This window comes from Pelophylax lessonae (genome assembly GCF_965119305.1).
Source record: "Pelophylax lessonae genome assembly, chromosome: 1".
NCBI lineage: Eukaryota > Metazoa > Chordata > Amphibia > Anura > Ranidae > Pelophylax > Pelophylax lessonae.
In genome coordinates, this window is record NC_138768.1 from 451,905,702 (window position 1) to 451,918,081 (window position 12,380).

At 42.6% G+C, this 12,380-nt stretch overlaps 1 protein-coding gene across 2 annotated transcripts in view; it reads right to left on the reverse strand.

Annotated features, from left to right (window-relative positions):
- Positions 1 to 12,380, reverse strand: part of NCAN (neurocan) — a 373,708-nt gene that overhangs the window by 153,221 nt on the left and 208,107 nt on the right. For both annotated transcript variants that reach the window (XM_082243138.1, XM_082243139.1), the window contains exons 5-6: positions 6,569 to 6,696; positions 5,788 to 6,075 (exon numbers count right to left, since the gene is read on the reverse strand). In XM_082243138.1, coding sequence (XP_082099264.1) covers positions 5,788 to 6,075; positions 6,569 to 6,696 — 416 coding nt within the window. The remainder of the gene's footprint in view (positions 1 to 5,787; positions 6,076 to 6,568; positions 6,697 to 12,380) is intronic.

Consider the following 12,380-nt stretch of genomic DNA (forward strand, 5'->3'; position numbering starts at 1 on the left):
ATAATCACCCCTAATGTTAACCCCTTCCCTGCCAGAGTCTTTAGTAAAAGGACAGTGCATATTTTTTTTAGCACTGATCACTGTATTAGTGTCACAGGTCCCCAAAAAGTGTCACTTGGTGTCTGATTTGTCCGCCACAATGTTGCAGTCCCACTATAAGTAGCTGATTACCACCATTACTAGTAAAAAAAAAAAAATACCATAAAAGTATTCCATAGTTTGCAGACTCTATAACTTTTGTGCAAACCAATTAATATATGCTTATTGGGATTTTTATTTTACCAAAAACATGTAGCGGAATACATATTGGCCTAATCTGATGAACAAATTTTATTTTTTACATTTTTATTTTGCGCATTTTATAGCAGAAAGTAAAATATATATATATATATATTTTTTAAATTGTCTGTCTTTTTTTGTTTATAGCACAAAAAAATAAAAACTGCAGAGGTGATCAAATACCACCAAAAGAAATCTCTATTTGTGGGAAAAAAAGGAAATCAGTTTAATTTAGGTACAGCACCACATGGCCATGCAATTGTCAGTTAAAATAACGCAGTGCTATACAGCAAAAAATGGCCAGGTCATGAAGGGGGGTAAACCTTCTGGAGCTGAAGTGGTTTATTCCAGCCTATGCACATCGTGTATTCCCATCACATGGGGGCATTATCGTGCAATAGGGAATATGGTCATCTGCCATTCTGATTACTAGCCTACATGCCCTTCATCAGTAAAGGATTGCCAGAAAAAAAACATATCTCCTTCCAAAGTTTGAAAGCATGATGTAGACCGACGTCAATCTCTTGCATTACCAGTGCAAGGGAGGGAATACCAGAAACAGGAGGGCTTATATGCACCTAAAGTAGATGGCCATGTCTCCCTAATGAACTGTTTTTCTGGTCCTTATAAAAGGGTTAAAGAAACCTCATTAGTCCTGAAAAAAATGTAATGTATCCCCGTATCCTGTGTTACCTAATGTCCTAATATTTCAAAATGTATAAGAGGCTGTAAGAGAACCTAAAGGATTCTACTCTGTACTGGAAATGACACAGGTTTTGGATTTACTGTTGTGTATTTTATGCATGGAAAGAACCTGACAGCACAATACTGTTTTGGAATAGTTGACTGGCCGGAGCTGTTCATAGTGCTGAAATGTTTAGATCCTGACGCGCAACGCACACATTTCTGTAGAGCTGTATTTGTAAGTGGGTGCTGAAGCGATCACCGGCTGGAACTGTGTGTAGTCAGAGAGAGTAATGTCACCTGCACACCAAGATCTCCAAAAATTAGTCCAAAGCTTTAATCAGTGATCACATCCTTACAGCAGAAAGCAGCATTTGACCTGATGAAGGGGTCCTGTGTGGCTCAGAAACTTTGCTTTCTGCTGTAACAATGTGACCACTGATTAAATCTTTGGACTTTTTTTGCTGATCATGGTGTGCTGGTGTGCTGGTGACATTACTCTCTCTAGATCCTGAGAAAGTCACATTTTGGTTTGTTTTTAAATCCTTTACAAGATGTGGTTCCTCCATTATTACCAGCCTATCTACATTGTGCTCTGTGTATACAAAGGAGCATGGGGGAGCTCATGACCATAATGATGATGGTATTGACACATCCCTAAATGAGCCACAATGACTCAAAAGTGATATGGTCCAGAAATATTTAGACAGAATAAAGGTGGATAAAGCACCTGGACCAGATGGCATCCACCCAAGGATCCTAAAGGAGCTCTGTAATTTCAAAGCCTTTGTTTCTAATTTTTAGGGACTCGTTAGGACTGGAATAGTACCAATGGATTGGCGTAGGGCCAATGTGGTGCCTATATTTAAAATGGGATCAAAGTCTTTACCAAGTAACTATAGATCTGTTAGTTTAACTTCTATTGTCAGGAACGTATTGGAGTGTTTAGTAAAAGACCACATAGATGAGTTTTTGCTGGAAAAAAATATTTTAAGCAACAGACAGCACGGATTCATGAAAGACAGAAGTTGTCAAACCTGATTTCTTTTTATGAGGAGGTAAGTAAAACCTTGGACAGAGGGGTGGCTGTGGATGTAGTATACTTGGATTTTGCTAAAGCGTTTGACACAGTTCCTCACACACGGCTAATGTGTAAGGTAAAGTCTACAGGCTTGGAAAGATCAGTTTGTAAATAGATAGAAAACTGGCTAAAAGACAGAATTTAAAAAATAGTGATTAATGATTCTTACTCTTAATGAACCTTAGACCATTTATAATGGTCTAAGGTTATCAGTGGTGTACTCCAAGGTTCAGTGTTGAGACACTTACTTTTTAATATCTTTATAAATGATATAGGGGCTGGGATTAAAAGTACCATTTCAGTCTTTGCAGGTGACACCAAGCTATGCAGTAAAATAATTTCCTTACTGGATGTCTCCAACATACAAGCTGACCTCAATGCACTGTTTCATTGGGCAACTATGTGGCAAATTATGTTTAATGTTGATAAATGTAAAGTTATGCACTTGGGGGCTAAGAATATGCATGCATAATACATATGAGGGGGAGTACAACTGGGGGAATCCATGGTGGAAAAGGTCCTGGGTGTTCTGGTAGATCATAAGCTTAATAATAGCATGCAATGGCAGTTTCCAAAGCAAGCAAAGTCCTTTCTTGTATTAACAGAGGCATGGACTCCAGAGAGAGAGAGATATAATTTTGCCCCTATACAAATCATTATTAAGACCTCATCTGGAATATGCAGTTCAGTTTTGGGCACCAGTTCTCAAAAAGGATATCGGGGAACTGGAGAAAGTGCAGAGAAGGGAAACCAAACTAATAAGAGGCATGGAAGAGTTCAGCTAGGGGGAAAGATTAGAGGAACTGAATTTATTCTCTCGTGAGAAGAGGATATTAGGGGGGATATGATCGCCATGTATAAATACATAAGGGGTCCATATAGTGAACTTAGTGTTGAGTTATTCACTTTAAGGTCATCACAGAGGACAAGGGAACACTCTTTACCTCTTTACGGAAAGGTTTCTTCACCGTAAGAGCTGGGAAAATGTGGAATAGACTCCCTTCAGAGGTGGTTCTGGCCAACTCAGTAGATTGCTTTTAAAAAGGCCTGGATTCTTTCCTAGGTGTACATAATATAAATGGGTACTAAACATTTTTATGATATATATAACTAAATAATATAACTGGGTACTAATATTTAAAGGTAAAGTTGATCCAGGGAATATCAGATTTCCTCTCGGGGGATCAGGAAGGAATTTTTACCCCAGTTGTAGCAAATTGGATCATGCTTTGCTGGGGTTTCTCGCCTTCCTCTGGATCAATTGTGGGTATATGATTGTGTATATGGGATTGTATGGTTGTGTTTTCTTTTTTGTTTATTATTGATTGAGCTAGATTGACTTGTGTCTTTTTTAAACCTAACTATGTAACCATGTAACTATGTATATTCCCATCACATGGGAGCATTATCATGCAATAGGGAAGTTGGCCTTCTGCCATTGTGATTACTAGCCTACATACCCTTTATCAGTGAAGGATCGCCTAAAAAAAAAAAACATATCTCCTACCAAAATATTAATGCATGATGTAGACAGACATCAGTCTCTTCATTCCCGGTGCAAGTGAGGGAATGCTACAAACAGGAGGGCTTATATGCAAGTAGATGGCCATGTCTCCCTGGTGAACTCGTTTTTGTGGTCCTTACACGTGAAAAGGGAAAAGAAATCCCATTAGTCTTTAATAAAATGTATCTTTATATCCTGTGTTGCCTAATATCCTGATATGTAAAAATTTATAGGAGGCTGTCAAAGAACCTAAAGGATTCTACTCTTGTCTACTCTTTACTGGAAATGACACCAGTAATTGGATTTACTGTTGTGCATTGTATGCATTAAAAAAAAAAAAAAAAACGCAATAAATCACATCACAAAAAAAAAAAACAGAATACTGTTGATTATTGATGTTATATTGTTGCACCATACTATAAATTGTGGATAATAATTTTTAACATCTTTTGCCATTATATGACTTATAGTGGAGACTGCAAATATATTACAAATCTGTCTAATTATTCTGAAACTGAGACTTTACTTCAGACAACAGTACACAGAGGATTTATAAAGCAGCAATAATATTTTTATTGCATGACGTTATGGTTCCCATTCTTTGGAAGACGTGCAGTGATTTTGTTAGATAAAGTGCTGTTTTTTATTTAAATATTCATGAATTTTAAGGATGAAAGAAAAAACTGTTTACTAATAATATCATGACAAAGCTGCATGTCAATGGCATCGCTTTCATATAAAACATTTATTGATCCAAGCAGGGGAGGGGCGGTCTTCAGACAGGGACATGAGTGTGTGCTGGACTGGATCATTACAGTGTTATGTGGAAGTGTGATCACTGGCGTGCGACCGCTTTCTTTTTTTGAAATGTCCAGAGCTTGGACAGGCTTCTGGGCCTGCAGGAGGGCCCGGAAGTATATGGAGACTGAATGTTTGGAGTCCTGGCAACTCTATAATTTCTACTAACATTGATATGTGGTCGTTGTATGAATACAAATTGGCCTGTGTGTTATTGTAGGATTTTGATGTGTGCTTTAATGCTTTAGTACATTTTGAGAATTTTTTATGTTGAGGTGATCTGCTTTTGTGATTTGATGACAATAGTTATTTTGTAAATCTATAAAATATGAAAGAGTCACTCTATACCCGACACAGAATGCACTATAAATGATTTTAGATATTAAACTAAAATACTTTGTAAGGGAGGAGGGGCTAGGATAAGAAATTGATTTGATATAGTATGTATAATAAACTGATGCCTACAATAAATATGGAAAATAAAAAAAATATATTTGTTGTGTTTAATATGAAATAAATATTAAAAACTGTATTGTCAAAAAGAATCTTAATGGGGGGGCACGGGCAGCAAAGATAGGCCATGGGGTGAGGAATGAAGAAGGGGGTAGTTGGGGCAGAAGCAGGGGCGTAACTACAGGGGTTGCAGGGGTTGCAATTGCAACCGGGCCCCATGCTCCAGGGGGCCTGTGCAGCTCCCCTGTTCACCTGGATAGGAGGGGCGGCGGGGGCAGCATGTAGAGAAATCACTGTCTTCCTTTTTCCTCCTATAGCTGCAGGAGGAAAATGAAGGAAATTGGTTCTTCTGTATGCTGCCCCCGCCACTCCTCCTATACAGTTCCCTTGTGTTCTGCTGTCTCTGTGCCCCTGTGTGCTCCCCCAGTCCCCCCCCCACTCCCCCCACTGTGCTCCCTCCCCTCTCCTGCCGGCTGCTGCAAGGGATATTAGATATAGGTCACAATAGAGAGCGAGGAAGGGGTCGGTAAATATGTAATTTACCAGCTCCTTCCTTTTCTGAATGGACAGAGTCATAGTCAGTGACATGAAAAGGGCCCACTGCAGAACTTGTGAAAGGGTCCCGCTGCGGAACCGTAATAAAGGGTCCCGCAACAAGAGTAAAGGGCCCCAGGATCAGTGGGAAGAGCCCCAGGCTTGAAGGGAAGGGCCTCAGGTAGGGGTCCGGGGGGCCCTTCGTGGTTTCTTGCACCGGGGCCCTGAAGGTTCTAGTTACGCCTCTGGGCAGAAGGGAACTGCTTAATAGTTTAATACTATGCCCAGCAAGTATTGGGAGCCCCATTGAATTTAAAGTTTATTGTTATCTTTGTTTTTAAAGACAAAGAATACTTTACATATGACAATTAGCAGCTGTCACATTTGCTGAGTGCACATTCTCTGTATTAAAAACTATATTACTATAACAGATCTATATTCCTACAAATATTACCTTTGTAGCAGTATGCTCCAAACCTCTTCATGGGACTTGGAAAACCAGTGCGGTTTGGAAATTGATATAAAGTTCGAACTCCTGGTTCTTCGCCACCACAGTTTTTTCTTGGGTTCCGAATAGGGTAACGGACACTGTTGTCTGCCAGCCAGCCTGGATCACACTGGTCTAAGCCCTTTCTCCATGCTGCATACAGCTGCCCCACTGTTGCCAATGTTGCCCCATCACGCAGACAAGAATTTCTGGCACCTTCCAGATTGTTTCGTTCAGAAACATAATAAACATCTCCTAAGTGTTCAATTACAAAAAAAAAAAAAAAAAGTTACAAATTGCTAGATGGAGATAGTGTGTAAAATGAATTTGTTTCAGTGCAGCTTTCCAAAGCCAAATCTCGGTTGGAACATCTGGCAGTAATGATAATGATAGGTTCTAAAAGGGGATGCAAAGTCAATAAAAGTGATTGCGCTATTCATATGATGAAAGTATGCCAAGACAAAATCTCAAGACTTCATAATAAATTATACAAGGATAGTGAAGATGTTTAATGGTTGCTGTGCTGATCTTGCTATCAGGCAACAAAGCTGAACATTAGAATATGATGAAATTACTAAACTATAATGCATGTGTTGTTTCTCATCACAATTGTTATTTTCATTTGTATGACCGATCTTTTCAGCCCTCGTTGGATGTCACTGGTGAAGGTGAGGAATATTGTGCTAACGAATGATTTTTAGCTATGTTAATTATCTATGCCCAATTGCCCCCACAGATCAAAATCTACCTTGCGGTTCTTCGATGTAACAATATACATCATAGGTTTCCTGTGGATCCCTTTCTCCATACGTCCTAACACCGGGCAGGTTATTTCTGTCCCCATAGCAACCAGGCCTTGGAGTTTTTATTGGATATCTGCAGAAGAGATAAATGTACAATAATGAATTTTAAGTTGATCAGTTATTACCCCCTTCATGCAGCACACTATGTTTGTTAGATCACAATCTATTCATTTAGTTTAACCTCTCAGCTCCCTCACCATAACCATTTCATAAGGAGCGTTCTATAATCATCTATAGGGGCCCCTAACTAGCCATGATTTACCATCCCCTAGACACTCTAGCTAAATAATTCAGTACAAAATTGCACTATTAAGGTGGAATCTGTTAATGTTGTGAAATTTGCAATTCAGAAATAATCTTTAGCTATACAGAGTCATTATATTGCTTTCAGAAATGTTCACTGTAAGATTATGCAAAAAGTAAGCTGACAAAATGGCTTGAGGCAAACACACTAGAAAGCTTTTTCTTAGTTGCAGGGATAACTTTTTCCAACATTTAGTCAAATTGTAATTGACATAAATTATGGTAAACTTGCCTCATGCTGAGATACAGCATATTGCAAAACGTGAAATGCCTACTGTAACTCTAGTCAAATGTGTTTTGAATAGAATAAGGAGGAGTATAAATTTGTGGCTAGTTTTTTTTTTCTGCATGTGACCCCATTAGGTAGATTTCCCCTAAATTTTGATCCCTGTGTCAATAAAAGGGAAGGGGTGGGGGGGGGGGCTTAGACAGGAAAGCACAGATAACAATAAAAGCCTTGTCAGAATTTCTAAACCTTGCCTCCTCTATTGAAAATATTGTTTTGTCTTTGTAGCCACTGGAGGCATTTTCCTGACCAAATATTAAGGAAAATTTCCCCAGTAGGGAAGCTGACATCAGTAAAAACCAGTGGCGGCCCGTGCATAGGGGGCGCCAGGGCGCCGCCCCCCCTAAAAAAAGAAAAAAAAAAAAAAAAGACAAAATGAACAATAAAGTTTTCAAAAAAAAAAAAATTGCGTTCGCAAACCTCGCCGCCGCCGGCCTATGTGGAGGCTGGGGGTGGGGGGGGTGGGGTGGTTACGACCCACAAGAGGCGCCGATTGGCTGCCTTTTGGGGGCGTAACCTGGGCGCAGGGCACATTTCTTGGACACCCCCACTTCGTGGATTCCTGGCTGTGATTGGTCCAGTCTCCAGCCTGGACCAATCATACAGGACATCCTGGGTGACGTCGCATGGGGGCGGTGCGTCAATCACTCACCGTCCCGGCCGTCACCTTCCCGCCCGCCTTCAGAGCCGCTGTCGGTGGAGAAGTCTCTCCGGAGTCCTGTCACCTCTGCAGCAGACGCCAGTGAAGTCGGCCCGGTCCCGGTCGTGAAAGAGCCAGCCCAAGACAAGCAGGTAAGTGATAACTGGAAGCAGCCTCAGTGCCTCCTCTCTCTCCTGTGTGCGCAGGGCCGGCCCTACAATAGGAGCGGAGCGCTCCTAGTTTGAGAAGCGGGGAGCCCAGCCCAGCCCTGGACAGAGTGACCGAATGGGAGTCCGCCGGGACTGGAGGCAGCGGGGAGGAGGAGGGGGGATCTGGGATCAGAGGTGAGCAGAGGGCTCATTCTTTCAAGCGGTATGATGTGGGTCAGCTTTCTCACTGAGAGAAGACAGGCAGGAGGAGCGCAGCAACGGTCAGACATCTGCCTGAAACCTTCCACCTCCTGACCACTGCACCCCTGGCCTATCTATCCTCACCCCCCCCCCCCCCCATGCTCACCTTCCTAACTGGGACTGCACGAGCCCCACTACCCACCACTGCCTAATGACCTGATGCTGGAGAGGTTCTCCACTGTCCTGTCTCTCAGCCCACCTCCTGTGATGCTGCCCATCTTCTGTGACGCTGCCCCCCACCTGTCCCTCTGCCCACCTCCTGTACCATGACCTGTGACATGCCTGTACCATGACCTGTACCATGACCTGTGCCATGACCTGTGCCATGCCCTTACCATGACCTGTGCCATGCCCTTACCATGACCTGTGCCATGCCCTTACCATGACCTGTGCCATGCCCTTACCATGACCTGTGCCATGCCCGTACCATGACCTGTGCCATGCCCTTACCATGACCTGTGCCATGCCCTTACCATGACCTGTGCCAGGCCCTTACCATGACCTGTGCCAGGCCCTTACCATGACCTGTGCCATGCCCTTACCATGACCTGTGCCATGCCTGTACCATCACCTGTGCCATGCCTGTACCATCACCTGTGCCATGCCTGTACCATGACCTGTGCCATGCCTATACCATGACCTGTGCCATGCCTATACCATGACCTGTGCCATGCCTATACCATGACCTGTGCCATGCCTATAACATCTCCTGTACCATGACCTGTGCAATGCCTGTACCATGACCTGTGCAATGCCTGTACCATGACCTGTGCCATGCCTGTACCATGACCTGTGCCATGCCTGTACCATGACCTGTGCCATGCCTGTGCCATGCCTGTACCATGACCTGTGCCATGCCTGTACCATGACCTGTGCCATGCCTGTACCATGACCTGTGCCATGCCTATACCATGACCTGTGCCATGCCTATACCATGACCTGTGCCATGCCTATACCATGACCTGTGCCATGCCTATAACATCTCCTGTACCATGACCTGTGCAATGCCTGTACCATGACCTGTGCAATGCCTGTACCATGACCTGTGCCATGCCTGTACCATGACCTGTGCCATGCCTGTACCATGACCTGTGCCATGCCTGTGCCATGCCTGTACCATGACCTGTGCCATGCCTGTACCATGACCTGTGCCATGCCTGTACCATCACCTGTGCCATGCCTGTACCATCACCTGTGCCATGCCCTTACCATGACCTGTGCCATGCCTATAACATCTCCTGTACCATGACCTGTGACATGCCTATGCCATCACCTGTGCCATGCCTGTACCATGACCTCAAAATCACGCAATTTTTTAGCGCGTTTTTTGCCGCGAAGCAATACCTATTACATTTTTCTTTTTGCGCCCCCCCAAAAATTTTGAGCACCAGCCGCCACTGGTAAAAACATACAGGCTCCGACCCTTCTACCACGACAGAAAAAGGTTTTGCTTAGAATTATGTTTTTTGTAGGTAACATTGAAGGAAACTTGTGCAGTGATAAAAATGGAGACTGTCACTGTTGACCTTTCTTTTTTTTAAAAAATGCTAGTTCCTCATCTTGTTAATTTAATGGCTAATGTACCTTCTGAACCAAGGCCTAGGCTGTCTGCTGTAGCCTGTCTGCTGTGGTTTTGCAATAAAAAATGTCAGGGGGGCAGAGGATGCTAGGTCAACCGGGCATATACCGGGGGTCAAAAGGGCAGAGGATAAGGTTAGCAGTTTTTTTACAGCAGGACAGGGGACAGAAGGGCAGTGTACAGGTGGCAGCAGAGTCCAGGACAGGGGTCAGCTACCTGACAAGGCCACCTCCAAAATAGCAAAACAATAATTTTGCTAAAAATACACTAAAATTAATATTAGCAGTCACAAACACAACACAGCTTACAAAGTCCTGCTAAATCTAAAGTGTATTACACATGGGCTGAATGTCGGGCTACATCGGTTTAATAAAAACCAGCCAACATTCAGCCCATGTGTATGGCAGCCGGTCCCAAGAAGCCGGCCATTTGGCCAGCTTCTGTCGGACAAGCATGCTGGAAAACCAGCAGTCAAACGACTCTCAATTGGTTCTCTCAGCCAAGGGCCATCCCCCTGTCAGAACACAAAAGAACAGCAGGGGAGATCGCTGCACTAACGTTGGATTGTTAGTACAGTGGATCTGACTGGAACAGACCCCTAATGTTTCACTTTTGAGACAGAGAAAGGGACTAAGGGCATACATTCCTTAATCTCTTTCTCTGCAGCCCCAGCTGCACTGGACAGTGAATGGACAGAAAATGCTCCTGTTCATTCAAAAACTGTAACATAGCAAACATAGTTTATTATACTTCAGTTATGAATGAGCACAGTGAGTGATTGGTACTGATCACTCACTGTGTTTCTTTGAGGAAAGGAAGGGGTTGGTTAATATATTATATTTTACATGTGCCTGCAGCAGCTGGCAGGAGAGAAGAGGAGGGAAGCTGCCAGCGCTGGAAGAGGAGCAGGGGGGAGAGGATGGTGCACAGGGAGAGTGGTCGGGCAGTGGGGGTGCAATCACAGAACCGATCCTCTATGTGGTTCTCTCTGCAGCAGCTTAAAGCTGGCAGGAGCGAGAGGAGGAGACACTGGCTTTTACCTGCTGCAGAGAGAGCAACACAGAGCATCGGTTCTGTAATTGCCCCCCTGCCACCGGATCAACCTTCCTGTGCACATCTGATATCGGTGGCCCTAGTTAAGTGCAGTGCAGGAATGGGCTCAGCAGTTGGGCACAGCGTCCGAGGTGTAGGGGGGTGGGTAGGGTGGGGGTTGCAACTGAAATCTGGGGGGGGGGGTGAAATACTCATGAACTATCCTGTAATTTTGTCTGTATTTCATATTTGTACTGTGTCACCAACTCAGGAAGCAAAAGGGTTGAATCTGTGGGGTGGGGTACTGTCAAGAAGAAGATGAGAGACACCAGACCCAATAATGCAGATGAGCTGAAGGCCGCTATCAATGAAACCTGGGCCTCCATAACACCTCAGCGGTGCCACAGGCTGATTGCCTCCATGCCACTCCACACTAATACAGTAATTCATGCAAAAGGAGCCCCGACCAAGTACTGAGTGTATACTATACTGTACATGGACATACTTTTTAGTAAGCCAACATTTTTGTTTTTTAAAATCCTTTCTTTATTGGTCTTATGTAATATTCTAATTTTATGAGATACTGCATTTTGGGTTTTTACTAGCTGTAAGCCCTATTCATCAAAATTAAAAAAAAGGAAATGCTTGAAATATATCAATCTGTGTGCAACACTTTTTGAATAGAATTACTGAAATAAATGAACTTTTTAATGATATTCTAATTTTATGAGATGCACCTGTATATACAATATATGTAAAAATGCATATATAATGACATATTTTGACAAAATTAATAAAGTTTGGTACCCGCAACATGGGAACTATAAACTATGTATCTAAGAAATAAATATGGCAATGGGTGCATTGGAAACACTCCATATTTGACTTTTGAGTGGATAGCTCAAAACCTTGCAGAAAAAGAACAGAACAGGGCAGGTAACTACTAACTTTTAAATAATATTAAAATGACCCTGTCTGCATTAAAAAATTGCTCAGGAAGGTGAAGGCAGTCCATAAAATTATCTTATGTCTGTGATGAAAGGCAGACATCTGCTGGCTTACCGTTCTTGGCCAAATATCAGTTAAGCATGTCACAATCCTTGTCCCAATCATTGTTCTTTTTCTCCACGATAAGCGACATTGGCAGCATCTGTCTGCTCCGCTACCTCCTCCCCTCTGCTCTGACATAAATTAGGTTGGCTCTTTTCAAGTTTTTGGATCCTTCTAAATTATATTTTCAGCATAAATTATAGCAACTTTCTAAAGTTCAAGTCTAATTGTGCTTTTATTACATAGGTGAATAGGTCTTATTAAATGAAATCAGTATTGTGCACTTGAAAATAATCTGAGAGAACTTGCCGAATTTCTTGGGTAACCTTTCACTATAATACAGTTAGATCAATAATTCCTGAAAAAATTATTAAAATGTCTACAGCTGATGGCAAAATGTGTAAGCATTAAAGAAGAACTGACTAACAGTTATGTACAGAGATGAAAAATTTATAAG